General features: G+C 41.6%; 1 protein-coding gene across 3 annotated transcripts in view; it reads right to left on the reverse strand.

Annotated features, from left to right (window-relative positions):
- Positions 1-22,966, reverse strand: part of LOC127881012 (isocitrate dehydrogenase [NAD] subunit gamma, mitochondrial-like) — a 48,403-nt gene that overhangs the window by 20,817 nt on the left and 4,620 nt on the right. For all 3 annotated transcript variants that reach the window (XM_052428588.1, XM_052428587.1, XM_052428589.1), the window contains exons 2-7: positions 21,533-21,627; positions 21,109-21,224; positions 19,838-19,892; positions 12,460-12,592; positions 10,567-10,700; positions 10,071-10,173 (exon numbers count right to left, since the gene is read on the reverse strand). In XM_052428588.1, the coding sequence (XP_052284548.1) occupies positions 10,071-10,173; positions 10,567-10,700; positions 12,460-12,592; positions 19,838-19,892; positions 21,109-21,224; positions 21,533-21,627 (636 nt within the window). The remainder of the gene's footprint in view (positions 1-10,070; positions 10,174-10,566; positions 10,701-12,459; positions 12,593-19,837; positions 19,893-21,108; positions 21,225-21,532; positions 21,628-22,966) is intronic.

Consider the following 22,966-nt stretch of genomic DNA (forward strand, 5'->3'; position numbering starts at 1 on the left):
TGACAAAGTTCTCATAGCTACGACGACCTCTGATGCTGCCCGAAGCCAATCTCTCACATGACGTAGTTCTCATAGCTATGACGACCTCTGACGCTGCCTGAAGCCAATCTCTCACATGACATAGTTCTCATAGCTACGACGACCTCTGACGCTGCCCGAAGCCAATCTCTCACATGACGTAGTTCTCATAGCTACGACGACCTCTGATGCTGCCCGAAGCCAATCTCTCACATGACGTAGTTCTCATAGCTATGACGACCTCTGATGCTGCCCGAAGCCAATCTCTCACATGACATAGTTCTCATAGCTACGACGACCTCTGATGCTGCCCGAAGCCAATCTCTCACATGACGTAGTTCTCATAGCTACGACGACCTCCGACGCTGCCCGAAGCCAATCTCTCACATGATGTAGTTCTCATAGCTACGACGACCTCCGACGCTGCCCAAAGCCAATCTCTCACATGACGTAGTTCTCATAGCTATAACGACCTCTGACGCTGCCCAAAGCCAATCTCTCACATGACATAGTTCTCATAGCTACGACGACCTCTGATGCTGCCCAAAGCCAATCTCTCACATGACGTAGTTCTCATAGCTATGACGACCTCTGACGCTGCCCAAAGCCAATCTCTCACATGACATAGTTCTCATAGCTATGACGACCTCTGACGCTGCCCAAAGCCAATCTCTCACATGATGTAGTTCTCATAGCTACGACGACCTCTGACGCTGCCCAAAGCCAATCTCTCACATGATGTAGTTCTCATAGCTATGACGACCTCTGACGCTGCCCAAAGCCAATCTCTCACATGATGTAGTTCTCATAGCTATGACGACCTCTGACGCTGCCCAAAGCCAATCTCTCACATGATGTAGTTCTCATAGCTAAGACGACCTCTGACGCTGCCCAAAGCCAATCTCTCACATGATGTAGTTCTCATAGCTACGACAACCTCTGACGCTGCCCGAAGCCAATCTCTCACATGATGTAGTTCTCATAGCTACGACGACCTCTGACGCTGACCAAAGCCAATCTCTCACATGACGTAGTTCTCATAGCTACGACGACCTCTGATGCTGCCCGAAGCCAATCTCTCACATGACATAGTTCTCATAGCTATGACGACCTCTGATGCTGCCCGAAGCCAATCTCTCACATGACGTAGTTCTCATAGCTACGACGACCTCTGACGCTGCCCGAAGCCAATCTGACGATGCACCAACTCCAATCTCTCCACATGACCATAGTTCTCATAGCTATGACGACCTCTGATGCTGCCCAAAGCCAATCTCCTCACATGACATAGTTCTCATAGCTACGACGACCTCTGACGCTGCCCAAAGCCAATCTCTCACATGATGTATTCTCATAGCTATACGACCTCTGACGCTGCCCGAAGCCAATCTCTCACATGATGTAGTTCTCATAGCTACGACGACCTCTGTGCTGCCCAAAGCAATCTCTCACATGACGTAGTTCTCATAGCTACGACGACCTCTGACGCTGCCCGAAGCCAATCTCTCACATGACGTAGTTCTCATAGCTATGACGACCTCTGACGCTGCCCGAAGCCAATCTCTCACATGACATAGTTCTCATAGCTATGACGACCTCTGATGCTGCCCAAAGCCAATCTCTCACATGACATAGTTCTCATAGCTACGACGACCTCTGACGCTGCCCAAAGCCAATCTCTCACATGACGTAGTTCTCAAAGCTATGACGACCTCTGACGCTGCCCAAAGCCAATCTCTCACATGACATAGTTCTCATAGCTACGACGACCTCTGATGCTACCCGAAGCCAATCTCTCACATGAAGTAGTTCTCATAGCTATGACGACCTCTGACGCTGCCCGAAGCCAATCTCTCACATGACATAGTTCTCATAGCTATGACGACCTCTGATGCTGCCCAAAGCCAATCTCTCACATGACGTAGTTCTCATAGCTACGACGACCTCTGACGCTGCCCAAAGCCAATCTCTCACATGACATAGTTTTCATAGCTACGACGACCTCTGACGCTGCCCGAAGCCAATCTCTCACATGACATAGTTTTCATAGCTACGACGACCTCTGACGCTGCCCAAAGCCAATCTCTCACATGACATAGTTCTCATAGCTATGACGACCTCTGATGCTGCCCGAAGCCAATCTCTCACATGACGTAGTTCTCATAGCTACGACGACCTCTGACGCTGCCCAAAGCCAATCTCTCACATGATGTAGTTCTCATAGCTATGACGACCTCTGACGCTGCCCGAAGCCAATCTCTCACATGACATAGTTCTCATAGCTATGACGACCTCTGATGCTGCCCAAAGCCAATCTCTCACATGATGTAGTTCTCATAGCTATGACGACCTCTGATGCTGCCCGAAGCCAATCTCTCACATGATGTAGTTCTCATAGCTATGACGACCTCTGATGCTGCCCAAAGCCAATCTCTCACATGACATAGTTCTCATAGCTATGACGACCTCTGATGCTGCCCAAAGCCAATCTCTCACATGACATAGTTCTCATAGCTACGACGACCTCTGATGCAGCCCAAAGCCAATCTCTCACATGACATAGTTCTCATAGCTATGACGACCTCTGATGCTGCCCAAAGCCAATCTCTCACATGACATAGTTCTCATAGCTACGAGGACCTCTGATGCTGCCCAAAACCAATCTCTCACATGATGTAGTTCTCATAGCTACGAGGACCTCTGATGCTGCCCAAAGCCAATCTCTCACATGACATAGTTCTCATAGCTATGACGACCTCTGATGCTGCCCAAAGCCAATCTCTCACATGACATAGTTCTCATAGCTACGAGGACCTCTGATGCTGCCCAAAACCAATCTCTCACATGACATAGTTCTCATAGCTACGAGGACCTCTGATGCTGCCCAAAGCCAATCTCTCACATGACATAGTTCTCATAGCTACGACGACCTCTGATGCTGCCAAATGCCAATCTCTCACATGACATAGTTCTCATAGCTACGAGGACCTCTGATGCTGCCCAAAGCCAATCTCTCACATGACATAGTTCTCATAGCTACGACGACCTCTGATGCTGCCCAAAGCCAATCTCTCACATGATGTAGTTCTCATAGCTATGAGGACCTCTGACGCTGCCCAAAGCCAATCTCTCACATGATGTAGTTTTCATAGCTACGACGACCTCTGACGCTGCCCGAAGCCAATCTCTCACATGACATAGTTTTCATAGCTATGACGACCTCTGATGCTGCCCAAAACCAATCTCTCACATGATGTAGTTCTCATAGCTACGACGACCTCTAATGCTGCCCAAAGCCAATCTCTCACATGACATAGTTCTCATAGCTATGACGACCTCTGACGCTGCCCGAAGCCAATCTCTCACATGATGTAGTTTTCATAGCTATGACGACCTCTGACGCTGCCCGAAGCCAATCTCTCACATGACATAGTTCTCATAGCTACGACGACCTCTGATGCTGCCCAAAGTCAATCTCTCACATGACATAGTTCTCATAGCTATGACGACCTCTGACGCTGCCCGAAGCCAATCTCTCACACGATGTAGTTTTCATAGCTACGACGACCTCTGACGCTGCCCGAAGCCAATCTCTCACATGACGTAGTTCTCATAGCTACGACGACCTCTGACGCTGCCCGAAGCCAATCTCTCACATGACGTAGTTCTCATAGCTAACGACGACCTCTGACGCTGCCCGAAGCCAATCTCTCACATGCCGTAGTTCTCATAGCTACGACGACCTCTGACGCTGCCCAAAGCCAATCTCTCACATGACATAGTTCTCATAGCTATGAGGACCTCTGACGCTGCCCAAAGCCAATCTCTCACATGACGTAGTTCTCATAGCTATGACGACCTCTGACGCTGCCCGAAGCCAATCTCTCACATGATGTAGTTCTCATAGCTACGACGACCTCTGATGCTGCCCAAAGCCAATCTCTCACATGACGTAGTTCTCATAGCTACGACGACCTCTGACGCTGCCCAAAGCCAATCTCTCACATGACATAGTTCTCATAGCTACGACGACCTCTGATGCTGCCCGAAGCCAATCTCTCACATGATGTAGTTCTCATAGCTATGACGACCTCTGATGCTGCCCAAAGCCAATCTCTCACATGATGTAGTTCTCATAGCTATGACGACCTCTGATGCTGCCCGAAGCCAATCTCTCACATGATGTAGTTCTCATAGCTATGACGACCTCTTATGCTGCCCAAAGCCAATCTCTCACATGACATAGTTCTCATAGCTATGACGACCTCTGATGCTGCCCAAAGCCAATCTCTCACATGACATAGTTCTCATAGCTACGACGACCTCTGATGCTGCCCAAAGCCAATCTCTCACATGACATAGTTCTCATAGCTATGACGACCTCTGATGCTGCCCAAAGCCAATCTCTCACATGACATAGTTTTCATAGCTATGACGACCTCTGATGCTGCCCAAAGCCAATCTCTCACATGACATAGTTCTCATAGCTACGAGGACCTCTGATGCTGCCCAAAACCAATCTCTCACATGACATAGTTCTCATAGCTACGAGGACCTCTGATGCTGCCCAAAGCCAATCTCTCACACGACATAGTTCTCATAGCTACGACGACCTCTGATGCTGCCCAAAGCCAATCTCTCACATGACATAGTTCTCATAGCTACGAGGACCTCTGATGCTGCCCAAAGCCAATCTCTCACATGACATAGTTCTCATAGCTACGACGACCTCTGATGCTGCCCAAAGCCAATCTCTCACATGATGTAGTTCTCATAGCTACGAGGACCTCTGACGCTGCCCAAAGCCAATCTCTCACATGCCGTAGTTCTCATAGCTACGACGACCTCTGATGCTGCCCAAAGCCAATCTCTCACATGACATAGTTCTCATAGCTACGACGACCTCTGATGCTGCCCGAAGCCAATCTCTCACATGCCGTAGTTCTCATAGCTATGACAACCTCTGACGCTGCCCGAAGCCAATCTCTCACATGCCGTAGTTCTCATAGCTACGACGACCTCTGATGCTGCCCGAAGCCAATCTCTCACATGCCGTAGTTCTCATAGCTACGACGACCTCTGATGCTGCCCGAAGCCAATCTCTCACATGACATAGTTCTCATAGCTATGATGACCTCTGACGCTGCCCGAAGCCAATCTCTCACATGACGTAGTTGTCATAGCTACGACGACCTCTGATGCTGCCCGAAGCCAATCTCTCACATGCCGTAGTTCTCATAGCTATGACAACCTCTGACGCTGCCCGAAGCCAATCTCTCACATGCCGTAGTTCTCATAGCTACGACGACCTCTGACGCTGCCCAAAGCCAATCTCTCACATGACATAGTTCTCATAGCTATGACGACCTCTGACGCTGCCCAAAGCCAATCTCTCACATGACATAGTTCTCATAGCTATGACGACCTCTGACGCTGCCCAAAGCCAATCTCTCACATGACGTAGTTCTCATAGCTATGACGACCTCTGACGCTGCCCGAAGCCAATCTCTCACATGACGTAGTTCTCATAGCTATGACGACCTCTGATGCTGCCCGAAGCCAATCTCTCACATGACATAGTTCTCTTAGCTACGACGACCTCTGATGCTGCCCAAAGCCAATCTCTCACATGATGTAGTTCTCATAGCTACAACAACCTCTGACGCTGCCCGAAGCCAATCTCTCACATGATGTAGTTCTCATAGCTATGACGACCTCTGACGCTGCCCGAAGCCAATCTCTCACATGATGTAGTTCTCATAGCTATGACGACCTCTGACGCTGCCCAAAGCCAATCTCTCACATGACATAGTTCTCATAGCTATGACGACCTCTGACGCTGCCCGAAGCCAATCTCTCACATGACGTAGTTCTCATAGCTATGACGACCTCTGATGCTGCCCAAAGCCAATCTCTCACATGACATAGTTCTCATAGCTATGACGACCTCTGATGCTGCCCAAAGCCAATCTCTCACATGACATAGTTCTCATAGCTACGACGACCTCTGATGCTGCCCAAAGCCAATCTCTCACATGATGTAGTTCTCATAGCTACGAGGACCTCTGATGCTGCCCGAAGCCAATCTCTCACATGACATAGTTCTCATAGCTATGACGACCTCTGATGCTGCCCAAAGCCAATCTCTCACATGATGTAGTTCTCATAGCTATGACGACCTCTGATGCTGCCCGAAGCCAATCTCTCACATGATGTAGTTCTCATAGCTATGACGACCTCTGACGCTGCCCGAAGCCAATCTCTCACATGATGTAGTTCTCATAGCTACGACGACCTCTGATGCTGCCCAAAGCCAATCTCTCACATGATGTAGTTCTCATAGCTACGACGACCTCTGATGCTGCCCAAAGCCAATCTCTCACATGACATAGTTCTCATAGCTACGACGACCTCTGATGCTGCCCGAAGCCAATCTCTCACATGCCGTAGTTCTCATAGCTATGACAACCTCTGACGCTGCCCGAAGCCAATCTCTCACATGCCGTAGTTCTCATAGCTACGACGACCTCTGATGCTGCCCGAAGCCAATCTCTCACATGCCGTAGTTCTCATAGCTACGACGACCTCTGATGCTGCCCGAAGCCAATCTCTCACATGACATAGTTCTCATAGCTATGATGACCTCTGACGCTGCCCGAAGCCAATCTCTCACATGACGTAGTTGTCATAGCTACGACGACCTCTGATGCTGCCCGAAGCCAATCTCTCACATGCCGTAGTTCTCATAGCTATGACAACCTCTGACGCTGCCCGAAGCCAATCTCTCACATGCCGTAGTTCTCATAGCTACGACGACCTCTGACGCTGCCCAAAGCCAATCTCTCACATGACATAGTTCTCATAGCTATGACGACCTCTGACGCTGCCCAAAGCCAATCTCTCACATGACATAGTTCTCATAGCTATGACGACCTCTGACGCTGCCCAAAGCCAATCTCTCACATGACGTAGTTCTCATAGCTACGACGACCTCTGACGCTGCCCGAAGCCAATCTCTCACATGACGTAGTTCTCATAGCTATGACGACCTCTGATGCTGCCCGAAGCCAATCTCTCACATGACATAGTTCTCTTAGCTACGACGACCTCTGATGCTGCCCAAAGCCGATCTCTCACATGATGTAGTTCTCATAGCTACGACAACCTCTGACGCTGCCCGAAGCCAATCTCTCACATGATGTAGTTCTCATAGCTATGACGACCTCTGACGCTGCCCGAAGCCAATCTCTCACATGATGTAGTTCTCATAGCTATGACGACCTCTGACGCTGCCCAAAGCCAATCTCTCACATGACATAGTTCTCATAGCTATGACGACCTCTGACGCTGCCCGAAGCCAATCTCTCACATGACGTAGTTCTCATAGCTATGACGACCTCTGATGCTGCCCAAAGCCAATCTCTCACATGACATAGTTCTCATAGCTATGACGACCTCTGATGCTGCCCAAAGCCAATCTCTCACATGACATAGTTCTCATAGCTACGACGACCTCTGATGCTGCCCAAAGCCAATCTCTCACATGATGTAGTTCTCATAGCTACATGGACCTCTGATGCTGCCCGAAGCCAATCTCTCACATGACATAGTTCTCATAGCTATGACGACCTCTGATGCTGCCCAAAGCCAATCTCTCACATGATGTAGTTCTCATAGCTATGACGACCTCTGATGCTGCCCGAAGCCAATCTCTCACATGATGTAGTTCTCATAGCTATGACGACCTCTGACGCTGCCCGAAGCCAATCTCTCACATGATGTAGTTCTCATAGCTACGACGACCTCTGATGCTGCCCAAAGCCAATCTCTCACATGATGTAGTTCTCATAGCTACGACGACCTCTGATGCTGCCCGAAGCCAATCTCTCACATGACATAGTTCTCATAGCTATGACGACCTCTGATGCTGCCCAAAGCCAATCTCTCACATGACATAGTTCTCATAGCTACGACGACCTCTGATGCTGCCCAAAGCCAATCTCTCACATGACATAGTTCTCATAGCTACGAGGACCTCTGATGCTGCCCAAAACCAATCTCTCACATGATGTAGTTCTCATAGCTACGACGACCTCTGATGCTGCCCAAAGCCAATCTCTCACATGATGTAGTTCTCATAGCTATGACGACCTCTGATGCTGCCCAAAGCCAATCTCTCACATGATGTAGTTCTCATAGCTATGACGACCTCTGACGCTGCCGAAGCCAATCTCTCACATGATGTAGTTCTCATAGCTACGACGACCTCTGATGCTGCCCAAAGCCAATCTCTCACATGATGTAGTTCTCATAGCTATGACGACCTCTGATGCTGCCCAAAGCCAATCTCTCACATGATGTAGTTCTCATAGCTATGACGACCTCTGACGCTGCCGGAAGCCAATCTCTCACATGATGTAGTTCTCATAGCTACGACGACCTCTGATGCTGCCCGAAGCCAATCTCTCACATGACATAGTTCTCATAGCTATGACGACCTCTGACGCTGCCCAAAGCCAATCTCTCACATGACATAGTTCTCATAGCTACGACGACCTCTGATGCTGCCCAAAGCCAATCTCTCACATGACATAGTTCTCATAGCTACGAGGACCTCTGATGCTGCCCAAAACCAATCTCTCACATGATGTAGTTCTCATAGCTACGACGACCTCTGATGCTGCCCAAAGCCAATCTCTCACATGATGTTAAATTTTATTTATGGATGGGTGTAGAACTAAAAGAAAAGGTAAAAATGAAGGTTTGTGCCTTTTGTCAATTTTTTTAAAACTCATTTGTACCTGTGATGGGTTTGCAGACAATTAAATGCAGACCACTGCCTGATAATTGAGAACAATTACATCAGGACATTTTGAGAATCCATTTTAGTATGGTAGAATCCTTACCAAATAAGGCATATTTAATAAAAATGTGTGATTTTGACCTTTGTGTGTGACTTTGACCATGACCCTAGCAACCTGGATCTTATATTTGACACTCAGTTAGATAATGGAGAACAATTGTGGACAGTTATCAGTGCTCCAGCTAGGCCTTAATTGAAGGGCGCCCCGCACTGCCCTCCCAAACCTCCGCCCTGCCCTCCCAAACCTCTGCCCTGCTCTTCCTTGGGCCCCCCCCCTGCCCTTAAAAAACAAAACAAAAAACATATGATGATAAATAAATCTCTTATTACACTACATTGCAATTAATTTATTCCTCATTGTAGACATTATATTTGAATTGTTTAATAATAATGGGAATAATATATTCTAACGATTATTAATAACATATAAATTTACATATAAGAAGAAGCATTCCAGAAACGCCTGCGCGCTCGAAAGTGCCCTTTTGACAAAATACTGCACGTCGAAAGTGCCCTTTTGACAAAAATGCCCCCTGCCCTTTTCAAATGCTAGCTGGAGCACTGGTTATTACAGAATCCCTTGATGCATAGTGAAGGAATGACTAAATAATGAATAATTCATCAAATTTGTGACCTTTGACCTCAATGTGTGACCTTGACCTTTGCCCCTAGGATTATGGGTGTTAAATGTGAAGCACCCTCAAATGATTGAGAACAGATGATGAACAATGCCATTTGGCGTGCATCATCCTCTCATCCATATAAATACTCATACCAAGTTTCAAAAAGGCCGGCCAGCCAGACGTAAGGACGAAAAGACGGACAGAAAGACAGACGGACAACGCCAAAACAATATCCCTCCGCCTATGGTGGGGGATAATAATGTATGTTATAATGTTCGTTTAATCAGCAAAGAACTGTAGATTACATTACACTGTGAGCAAACAACTGGTTGGGTACAAACCTGGCCATACCAACTGACCAACCATCTAAATAGTGTTAACCTTAGAACAGTGGTCACCTGTCTACAATGGCAAATTCAGCCATTTCCCTTGACTGACCGATGTTCTCAGGTTTGACTGTATATTCAATGACAATTAATAATATGATAATTAATTATTGTTGAACAAAACTTATATCCATACAAGCCTGCATCCATCAGTATGATTAACATATGAGCATACTGTACCTGCATGCTGGCATTATCAATGATCATGTCGTTAAACTGAATGTCTGGGTAGCTCTCCGCAACTTCTCTACAACAGTTCAAGAACAGGCCATCTCCCAGCTTCCTGCAAGGAAAATATGGGCATTTACCAATTTTATTTGAGATAATGAAAGCCCATGGCAGGTTTTTACATTAATATTTTATTTAAGGCTTATCTGGGACTTGTAGCATTTATATACAGGGCTCAAGTCAAAGAATTTGCAGGTGGATTTTTCAATCATGTTTACTATGTCAGATCACATTTGCAAAAAAACCTCAATATACATACTTGTATAAAAAAAAAAAATCTTACAAGTTTAGGAAGACTTTTGTCATTGAAAACACTTTTTAAGGTAGGCAATAACTTGTGAAAAATTACAAAAGTTAAAGATACAAAAGTTTTCAAGACATACCTACCCTATACTTTGGCTATATTATTGGAAACAAAAAAGTTTTGGGGGGTCTCTAATTTACTCACATAATATTTGCCTTATGGACTGCTGTGACCTTCTTTCGTCCATGTTTCTTTGCATACTCAAATGCGTATCTCGCAATATTGGTAGACTTCTCTCGAGTGATTATCTTCAGACTTTCTATTACCCCAGGAACATTCTGAAAGACAACACATGATGTTCGCAACAGCCGTGTATAAACAAACAAGAGATGTGTTTGTGAGAAACACAATGCCCCCTAATGCGCTGCTTTGATTTTTTTTTTACCTTTGACCTTGAAGGATGACCTTGACCATTCACCACTCAAAATGTGCAGCTCCATGAAATACACATGCATGCCAAATATCAAGTTGCTACGTTCAATACTGCAAAAGTTATGAAGAAGGTTAAAGTTTTGGTTAAAGTTTTTGATTTTTGTTTTACCTTTGACCTTGAAGGTTGAGCTTGACCTTTCACCACTCAAAATGTGCAGTTTCATGAGATACACATGCATGCCAAATATCAAGTTGCTATGTTCAATATTGCAAAAGTTATGAAGAAGGTTAAAGTTTTGGGACACACACACACACACGGACACATACAATGACAGACAGGCCAAAAACAATATACCCCAATCTTTCAATCCGGGGGCATAAAAAGAGGGACATACTCTAGGCTTTTTTTTATCCTATAGCTGTAGATGAATGTAGTCTACAATCCCCCCCCCCCAGAAATTAATGAAAATTTTCCCATGAGATGAAACCTTCCCTTAGAAATTGTTTGCCCCTAGCAGTAACTTTATGGAAAGTTTTCCCTAAATTTTATACCGCAAAGGTCTATTTTTTCATTCTACACTAGCGTGGCATAGTTCAATACCTTAAAGCCACACACCTTATTTGGCATAGTAAATCTATATCTATGCCAATTAGAATATATCTGGTTGTTACAAGGTATAAATCAGAGGACAGCGCGCTCAACTATTCGTGTACTTGACAGTATAACATAAGCCATCATGGAGAGAGGGGGGGGGGGGGGGGGGGGGGCATAATGTGGGTGTGTTGTCATTTAATAATGATCTTTCAAAAATAAGGAAAACAAAATATTTTTATTTTTTTTTGGGGGGGGGGATTCTTGGGGGGGGCATGGGGGATTGTTTTAGGTGGAGTGCATTGTGGTATGTCAGGTAAGTGTTGTTTTGTCAAAGTATGAATCAAATGTGATCATAAATAAAGAAGTTTTTAAGCAAAATGTTCAATTATCGAAGTATAAAAGGGGCCATAATTCTGTCAAAATGCTTGATACAGTTGTCTGCGCTTGTTTATAGATTGGGGTCATGTTGGTAAAGAAGTATGCAAAATATAAAAGCAATATGTCAAAGGACATAGAAAATATTTGAGGTGGTACGCAAACTTTAACATAGATTTATCAATAATATGCATATTTTAAGTATAAAAGGGGCAATAATTCTGTCAAATTGCTTGATACAGTTGTCTGCTCTTCTTTCTAGATTGGTGTCATGTTGGTAAAGAAGTATGCAAAATATAAAAGCAATATGTCAAAGGACATAGGAAATATTTGGAGTAGTACGAAAACTTTAACATTTGCACGCTAACGCTAACGCAGATGCTCACGCCGGGGTGAGTAGGATACCTCCACTATATATATTTCATATATAATAGTCGCGCTAAAAATAATTGCGTTTGTCGAAATGGACATTTACGTCTAGAAATCCTACTTTGGTTTTAAAAGCGGTCCCGTTTGAAGAATAATAAATTACTTGCTAACTAGGCTATAGATTTAATGACAATTTCACACACTTTTAAATTGCATCAATATGTATTGATTAACATGTATTTCATTTCTAAGTCAGAGGCAAGGTGTGTGGCTTTAACTAACATGGCCTATAAGTTAGTTCCCATGGCTGCTAGAGCAGCGAATACCTGATGCTCGAGGTTGGTGTATTCTCCCTCCGTGTTCTCTCTAATGAGCACCATATCAATATTGCTGTGCCGCGTGGTCACACCTGGCATCGACTTACAGACCACTAGGCTTGCAAACAGCTTCAGGTCTTTCCTAAAAAAGCAAGATACAATGTAAAATTAGACAAATGTACAAAATAAAGTCTAACCTGCCCCAGCGACCACCTTTGAATAGCCACCTCCTGTCCATAACGACCACATTGATTTCCTCCCGAACGATTTCGCTTTATATTTAACCTGGGAATTATACCCACCAGCAAACAACGACCAGCCACCGCTATTTTACATTCCCAAAAAGTTCATTTTGATAGCTAACAACGACCATTTGAATCATAACCATCAACAATTTCTTAACTTTCAATAAATCAATTGCCGCCACGATGGTGTAATAGTAATGTGATAAACATCTTACCAGTGCACGCCTTGGTCACTATGGAGATATTGGCATGTGACAGTTTACTGAACTCGTTCGCAGTTTGTTTGTTTTTTTGCTAATTGGTAGCTGCCTGCTGCTTTCATGCATTTGACAGTTTGTCTAAAGTGTAAGAAGTTTCCTTTTTATTTAAGTGGCTGGCAATCAGTGTACGTGCCAGAAAGTATCAAAGAAAAGTTTGGGGCTTACATCAACTCATTTGGGAAACTTACAGTTTCGTTACAAATAGTGGCCAATAACATACATACATTTTGATACTCATTCCTTTCTTAAATTGCTCAGTGAAAAGACGTGCATAGATTATAGATATATTAAAAGTAAATTAAACTTAAATAAAAAATTAACTTCCAAGTGTAATTTCTTGACATTGGAAAAACACGTTAAGGTAATAAGTATCATAGGCAAAAGACACAGTTGTAGAAGAGTGGCTAGTGATCTTGGTGTAGGCAAAACTCATATCCAGAACATTCTGAAGCGTACATATGTATATGACTGTTGAAATAAATAATACAAAATAAATAAAATGAAATAATAAACATAAAAACAAAACTGTGTTTTTAATCCTTCTTAACATTATACATACATTAGTATTCAAACTTTAAACTAGGGATGCAAGAGGTAACAAAAATCATTAACCGATTAACCTTTTGCCGTAACCGGTTAGTAACCGGTTTACCGAAACACCTAAAGTAGTGAAAATGTTCAAGTATATACGTAAACAATGTGATACATCTCGTACCTGTACTCTCTATAGAAACGAAAGTAATTTGAAATAGCTTGCGTTGATAACATGTCTTTTTTAAAAATAAAATGTACTGTAACAATATATTTTAATAATTTTGTAAATTCTAGCTATATCTTGTATTTATTTTTACTGCGTAAAAGAATATGAGTAAAAAATTAAAGAATACACAATGTTTATTATCACATGTCAAAAACTTATTTTTGGTTGGGCCGCTTACATTATGTTCGCGTCGTATAGCTCACAAATGGTGTGTTTCATGGTTTATTCTGTTTAAATTTTATTATCCCCACGCTTTTTGAAAAAAAGGTGGGGATATTATGGTTATCTCCGCCGTCCGTCCGTCCGTCTGTCCGTCCGACCGTCTGTCTGTCTGTCCGTCCTGGCCACTATCTCCTCCTACACTAAAAGCACTAGAACCTTGAAACTTACACACATGGTAGCTATGAGCATATGTGCGACCCTGCACTATTTGGAATTTTGATCTGACCCCTGGGTCAAAAGTTATAGTCAGAAATTATCACTCATTTTTTTAGGTTATTTTACATTTACTTCTTTATTTCTACACCGATTCACTTCAAATTGATACTGGACCTCTCTTATGACAATACGGTCAATCTCAACCATGCATGGCCCCATTCCCAACCCTGGGGCGCCCCGCCCACATAGGCCACACCCACCAAAAATTTCCATTTACTATAATTTTTTCATTTCTACACGGATTCACTTCAAATTGATACTGAACTTTTGTTATGACATTAGGGTCAATCTCAACTATGCATGGCCCCAATCCCAACCCTGGGGCGCCCGCCCACATAGGCCACACTCACCAAAAAATTCCATTTACTATAATTTTTTCATTTCTACACGGATTCACTTCAAATTGATACTGAACTTCTCTTATGACATTAGGGTCAATCTCAACTATGCATGGCCCCATAACCAACCCTGGGGCCCCGCCCACATAGACCACACCCACCCAAAATTGCCTTTACTATAATTTCTTCATTTCTACACCGATTCACTTCAAATTGATATTGAACTTCTCTTATGACAATACAGTCAATCTCAACTATGCATGGCCCCATTACCAACTCTGGGGCGCCCCGCCCACATAGACCACACCCACCCAAAATTGCCTTTTACTATAATTTCTTCATTTCTACACCGATTCACTTCAAATTGATACTGAACCTCTCTTATGACAATACGGTCAATCTCAACTATGCATGGCCCCATTACCAACCCTGGGGCCCCGCCCACATAGACCACACCCGCCCAAAATTGCCTTTTACTATAATTTCTTCATTTCTACACTGATTCACTTCAAATTGATACTGAACTTCTCTTATGACAATACGGTCAATCTCAACTATGCATGGCACAATTACCAACCCTGGGGCGCCCTGCCCACATATGTCACACCCACCCAAAATTGCCTTTTACTATAACTTCTTAATTTCTACACCAATTCACTTCTAATTGATGATGAACTTCTCTTATGACAATACGGTCAATCTCAGCTATGCATGGCCCCATTACCAACCCTGGGGCACACCTAGGTCAAACATTCGGCGTGGGGATACGCGTCGGCCTCTGCCGCGCCATTTCTAGTTATAAATGTTTATTTATTAAATTATGTTAATTATTTGCTTTCTTTAATAAAACTTGCCTCAGACGGTAGCGGTGACATTGTGGATGACGTAAATTGCTAAAAATTATTTTAATTTCTGATAGAACAAATAAGATGTAACTCGACAAGATTTTAACTACGAAATTCAATGCGATTCTTCATAAAACTGTTACCTATAAATATTTAAATTTTGCGAGCAATCAGTGTTGGAAATTGGTTAATAAAACATCAAAATAAGCCACCCAATGTCTCAACTGAATTTTATTGCGAGTTCGATACACGTGTCAATTGCGTCGTCGCTTAAAGCCACCCACTCCCGGCAGTTTGCTAGTTACATTTTCGTGAGTTGAACAAAACAAAAGATCCAATCATCAAAAGTACCCCCTGTTTGTTACCACAAAGGTATTGATTTATTTTACTACTGCACGATAGAACAACACATTAGTTCAGTTAACTAGTTTGATGACATTATTTCAATATATTTTGCCTCCCAATAAATATCACACAAATGAAATCGGATGTACACGTATGAAGAATTCACTTACAGATCCATATTATATATTATGCCAGTAAGAGAGTGGGATATAATGGCTGCAGCGTTAAACAGAAACAGCCGAACATTATGCCTACCAGAGGTGGACGAGCACACGTTAAATTACCGATGTGAAGTAAGTATAAATATAGTAGCAACACCGCCTACCCAAAATAAAAATGTTCTTGCTCATCAAGCGACCGGGCCAGGAAAAACCATTCACTTGAATTGGGCTAAGCCTAGCTCTACCAGTCGCTTGACCATTAATCGCTCAACCGGAGACTATACCTTTACAAACCACTTTTTGTACCAATGGTCACTTGACCATTAACACAATACTTTTACACACTTTTTATACCAATGGTCACTTGACCATTAACACAATACCTTTTCACACTTTGTATACCAATGGCCACTTGACCATTAACACAATACCTTTAGACACTCTTTACACCAATGTTCACTTGACCATTACTTTTAAATCGGATATTTAATACCAATAATCGCTCGACCAGGGATTTCACACTTTTAACTTGCTCAACCAGCGAGTCCACACTTTTAAAACTCAGTCATTTAATCACAATAATCGCTTAACCAGCGATTACACACTTTATAACTCGAACATTGAATACGATGTGACACATGCAAGTTTTTCCCCAACGGCATTGCTACTATTTTTTTAAGCTTAACCTTTTAATTACTTGGATATACTACGCATGAAGCCCAGAGTCCATTCGAGCCAATGTGTTGAGTTATTGTCCCTAAGGTTAGCTTGTAGAGATAAATTTTGTAGAATAAGTACGCATGCCCATCCAACCCTCCGGCAAACAGAATTTTCCGCCACAATAAATTTCACAAATTTATCCCCCACAAATTCTGATGCGGTATTGTCCAAAGGCCACCAAACTATTTGTAACCTGTGACATGGCTGCTTAACTCGCTCAGCGATAGCACACTGTTTGAAACACTGTCGTTTTAGCACAAAAATTGCTCAACCAGCGATTACACACTGGTTAACCCGATCGTTTAATACCAATAATTGCTCCACCAGCGAGATGACACATAGAAGTTTTTTCCCATGGCATTGCTTTAATTTTTTAAGCTGAAATGTTTAATGCATGAGTTGTGGCATTAAGAGATAGATAATTAATGTTATGGCCTGCGATATTAATAATTAAAGCGCTGAAAGCACTGTACGTGTTTGCTGTTGTAAAATGTCGTCATTGATTAGCTTGTGCGCATTGCACAGGCTAATTAGTATGCACGGGCTAATTTTATTTGACATGCATTAAGCCCCGTTTTCGCTGAAAGCAGCCAATATGTACAGATTTCAATGATAGACTGGCCAATTTCGTTTTACAAGCTGTTAACACTATGAGTCATATAAACCATCTGCACAGTGTACCAATACACAGTGGTTTAAAATATTTACATTTATGTTGAGGCACGAACTACAACTTTGCTAGGAGAATGGAATTTATTGTCTGCTGCAACAGGCAGTGGGGTTGTCTCCCATACCGTACCTAAAGCTTCTTGCCACATACTGATTTGCAAAATATGGTCTGTAAAATTTGCGTGAGCTAACGCTCATACTAATGAAAGCGCTGAAGGCACTGTATGTGTTCGCTGTTGTATAAGTTTAGACACAACTGAGTTTTAAAAATTATGTTATAGCTTTTTATATTGCAAGTTTTAAATGAACAAAACCCATTCAAATTTATAAAGAGTGTGTGTTAAAGCACAGGTCCAGATGTGTTTTGTTTTTTTAATTATTTATAAAAAATATAATTTAAGCTTTATTTTGGGAAAACAGGGCTTAATGCATATGCATTAATTGTCATCCAGCAACAGAGACTCTTTAAACGAAAATCATTTTACAATCAGAAATGTCGTCCTTGATCAGCTTGTGTGCATTGCACAGGCTACCGTAATCAGTGTGCACAGGCTAATTTTATTTGACATGCATTAAGCCCTGTTTTCCCTGAAAGCAGCCAATATGTACAGATTTGAATGATAAACACTAGACTGGCCAATGTTGTCTTACACACTATTAGTTATATACACCTGCCAACTTAGCTTTAGCCTTGAACCAACTTAATTTAGGTGTAAACAGGAGACCCATATATGTGTACACCGACGTAACGTTAACGCGATTGCCCCTATAGAACCCACTTTTATATGACCACAAGATAAACGTCAGTGAAAATTGACACTTTTTTGAAATTGCGCAAAAAGGTTAGCCACATTTTAAGGTATTGCCTAACAGCTTGCGTTATATGTATGCGGTGAATTGCCGTTGTTATGCCGCAGGTGGTGTTGATAAATATTTTACAAAACTGGCGGCCGGCTGGAATTGCCCTGCAAACGAAGTTAATGGACCCAAGAAGGGATTGCCACTGTGTAATAAATTAATTTTTTGTTTGTTTACGATGCAATTTACGTTGTTTTTTTTTAAACTGCACAATTTGAAATAGGAAATGCGTACCAAGAAAGAAACTAACATAACCTAGCATAACACATCATATACTTTTTTGTTTGTAAAATTATATTGGGAATTTTTGTTGTAAACATTTGAGTTTAACTTGTTATTGAAAATAGGAAATTGTATTTGACAAATATTAATATAAGAAATGCAGAAATTTTTTGAAATTAAATAATGATTTTTTTAAAATCAAGTTAACAAATTAACAACATGTAAGACAAACTTGTTCACTTAAATACATGTTTGCTAACTTAAATACATGTTCGCTAAGTTTCCACAATATTGTCGCTGTTATCTCAAAGTTAGGATTTGTGCAGCGCAAATGTTTTTCTAACAAATGCCAAATACACGAAACGTTGTGTTTAAGCTAGGGAATGATAACAGACTGAGATTACACTGAAAACAAGCTATTAATAAGGTAGACACCATTATGTATAAACAATTGCTGTGAAGAGAAAAAGAGACGTTTTGCTAAAATATAATAACGTGCACAAACAACACCCAAAAAATGAGTAATTATTATGATAGAACATGTTATATTGCCAACAAAAATCAAACAATGCTAAATTTATGATATATAAAATACATAATACTGTTGTAGTAGAAAAACAGACCTGCTGCAGTGCTTTAATTAGAATAGCTTATTGTTACACACTTATTACATGATTTTTGTGTACGTAACCAAGATTATTTGTTTAAAATACTGTGTCCATTATAAACGGAAATGTTTTGAATATATATTTGAAAATTAAATATAATGTACTAAGCGCGTTTACATAATTGCCCCTTGCCATGTGTTGTTTCCGCGAGACTGACAAGCCACGTTCAAGTTATTGTGCGCTTAACACCATAATTTGTGTGACTGACTCGTATTTAGGGGTTGCCCCCATCATTTGCTAAATTAAACGTAGATAACATTTTTGAATGAAGTAACAGATTGCCCAGTAACGCCGCTCCCCCCTTTGTAATTTGTATTGAAAGGAACACTTTATGGAGCACGAATACTAAATGGAGCACGAAAAATCTCCCTCAAAAAGCAATAGAAAACATTTCCTGAGTAGGGTTGCCGAAATTGAGTATTGCCCTCCTATTGATTCCACTTGCTTCCTTTGTCTACCGCGAGGCGTTTCCGAACATTGATCGAGATATAAATTGTAAACGTTTTTGGCAATCTAAACACTAGCATAGACAATTTACAAAAAGGCGGAATGACGTCATATCACGTGGTACTGAAAGTGCGTAATTCTATTGTACTAACCATCTCGACCGAGGCAATCCAAAAATTATTATGATATCAGGATTGAGAAAGAACTTACACGTCTGTCTTCTTCTAAATTAAACACACAGCATTTGGGAAGGAGCAAGCGTTCAGTCATAGCAGCAAATACTGTGCCCCTATTTTCTATGATTAATTGACAATTTAAACATGATGAGAAAAGCTAGACAAATAATAGGTGTGTTCTATTTTGCTGTGAGGAAAGTACTACTGTTTGATCTGCAGAAAAATTAAAACAAACCTTAGTCTGACATTCATTGACTGTGCATTGCTGTCATAGTTGGTGGAGATATTTCCTGAAAACAACAAAATATGTATGTTGTACTACTGAGGCACAATCAAATTATATACCATTAATAGGAGCAAGAAATACATGAAAGACACTGATGCCCAAACAACATATGTTTGGACATGCATTACACAGTGGACCAAAAGACAATTGGCCCTTATTCTGCCAAAACTGAATGCAGCCACAATTCCTTACCTTACTATCATCTACACATTAAGGTAATTTAGCTGTTCAAGTTTCAACAAAATCCACTTAGCAGTTAAAAAGCAGTTCCATTCACAAAGTTTTGTTGACTATATTAATAATAGTATATTATATCATGAACAAACTGACAGAGGGCCACCATTCAGCCAAAACCGGTTGCAGCTGAAATTACTTTCTTATATCATCTACACATCAAGGTCAATCACCTATGAACTAATAATGAAAACTACCCCGACACATCGCAGCCTTGCATTTAAGTTAAAAGTTTTAACAAAACCACATTCATTTTCAAACATATCTCAGATACCATAACAACACTACTTTTTTCAATGTTCTGGGCAAGTTTCTTGACAGGGAAATAAGTATAACTTGTAGAGTGTTCAAACAGTTTTACTAACACCAAGCTTCATGGCGCCAAGATTTCAGTGAACAAGGATCATAACTCACAAATGTGACTTCTTTAATTTGACCTATCGACCTATTTGTTTCCCTCAACATTTTGAACAAGTTTCATGAAGATTGAGCAATAAATATGACTTCTATTGTCTTAAAGGGACTTGTTCACAGTTCGGTTAAATGACTATTTTCCAAATAGAGTGGATCTCTACAGCATTAAGAATTTAACCCTTTCAGTGCGGGAACCGAATTATGAAGGCCTTTGCAAACAGTTTGGATCCAGATGAGACGCCACAAAACGTGGCGTCTCATCAGGATCCAAACTGTTTGCTATTCTGATAATATTCTTTGAAAAAAAATCGAAAAAAATGCTAATTTTAGAAATTCAGCAGAAGACATTTAAGCTGACGACAAATTTCCCAGCATGCAAAGGGTTAAAGGGTGATGATGGGCTACAGACAAACATGGATCACAACCACAGACAAACATGGATCACAAAAACTTGCTATAAATAAAGAACCTAACTTAGGATGCTAAGTGAAACCTTTATTTACTTAATTTACTGTTCCTGATATATTGAATCTCTCTGAAGGAAATACACATAACAATACACAAAATGGCACCTTTAATGGCTACACCGTTTCTGCCAACAGAAAGAATGGCACTTTTCAGGTATTCCTCATCAGTTGTATTGCCATGTATGTCCACTTCCTCAAAATTAACTGGGGCGCCGGCATATCTGTAAGTGTACAAATATTCCTAATTAAATTGGCAATTTCAGTCTCCCATAAGCCATTTATCCTTTACTAGACAAGAGGTCTGGTCATCGTCCTTTTTACATGTATTTTGAAGTATTTATTTTATATCCCTATAAGATTAAACTTTAAACCACACCTTTGACTGACTTCAACCAAATGTATGACAAGAATCCAAACAAAGCAGAAAAAATGTCTGACTGGTTCTTCTGGTGTTTGGCAGAGTCTGAGTCAAGATAAACATAGACATAATAAGTATCATTTATCTTAAAAATGTTCTTTATGGTCTCACCTAAACACTTCTTGGACATGTTTCAGTAGCTCAGGGCCGACTCCATCCCCTGTCAGTGCTGTCACTGTGTTACGGCCGCCATACTTGGCAAAATCCTGACAAAAATATATATAATCTTATTAAGTTATTAACCTTTCTGTCTTCAAATTCAATGCAATGTGGCCACGTTTTTCAATGAGGTTAAAGGCCTGGTGCATTCATGTTTATTCCCCCCCCCCCCTTCCTAAATCAAGAACTCACATCAATTATCACAGTGTGATGACCCTTATTTGCAAAACAATTTATGGACCCGGGGGCCGTTTCATAAACGATCTTACGACAATTTTAACTTACGAGAGAATTGTGTAATGCTAATAAGTAGACGAACTAGCTCGCCATGCTCGTCAAATATATACGGCGCTTAAGATGTCAATGTAATTAATTAAGTATTGAAAATTTATAATCATATGATATGGACTTTCGCAATTGTGTATCTTCGAAAAATGTATCGTATCATAGATGTGTACTACAATGTTTATTGAAACGGGCCCCAGTATAAAATACTGATATGCCCATGCACAGGCTGCACATTTTTATAAGAAATTAAGCAAAACATTGTTAAATGTTTAGACAAATGATTAAAGTCTAAAGTGAAATAAGGTCACTCCCAACAGCCTTGTTGTTGGGCTAGCTCTTTAGCGACGCGGTTAGAGTGTCTGACTACCACTCTGGAGATCTGGGTTCAATCCCACCAGTGGAGCTCAGGATTTTGCAGGCGTGTCTTGGTCTTTAAACATTAAGAGGGGGAGGAGTTTAGTGAAATAAGATCACTTCTAACAGCATTGATATAGTGCTAGCTCTTTGGCGACGCAATAAGAGTGTCTTACAACCACTCAAAAGACCCTGGTTCAATCCCTGGTAGAGATAAGGATTTTTCATATTAATAGTGTAGTGATATAAGGTCACTTCCAACATCCCTGCTGTTGGGCTTGTTCTTTACCAATGCGGTGTTAGTGTCTACCAATCTGAAGACCTGGGTTCAACCCCCTGATGGAGCTCTGGGTTTTGCACTTTAATGGCAACAAGGCCAATACAAACTGTATGGATCTGAGCTTGTGTTTTTATTTCTGGGAAGGCCATGCAGATGAAAGCCACGCTGTTATGTAGCGGGTGTGTCTGTGCCTTGAAGCATTTAGAGGAGGAGGAGGAGTGTAGCAAAATAATGTCACATCCAACAGCCTTGCTGTTTGGCTTGCGTTTTAGCGATACGATGCTGTCCTGTAATCTTGCGCAGTTAATGGTCAATTGATTTAAAAACATGTTCTTATAAACCTTGACAACATAATATCTAAATTTATTATGAAAATAACAAGTTCATGTGCTTATTAACACAAAAATATCTGATAAATTAAGTGAAAAACTGATTTGATTTCAAAACAAACATGACTCACCTCA

The sequence above is a fragment of the Dreissena polymorpha genome, chromosome 5 (assembly GCF_020536995.1).
Source record: "Dreissena polymorpha isolate Duluth1 chromosome 5, UMN_Dpol_1.0, whole genome shotgun sequence".
In the NCBI taxonomy this organism is placed as follows: Eukaryota; Metazoa; Mollusca; class Bivalvia; order Myida; family Dreissenidae; genus Dreissena; species Dreissena polymorpha.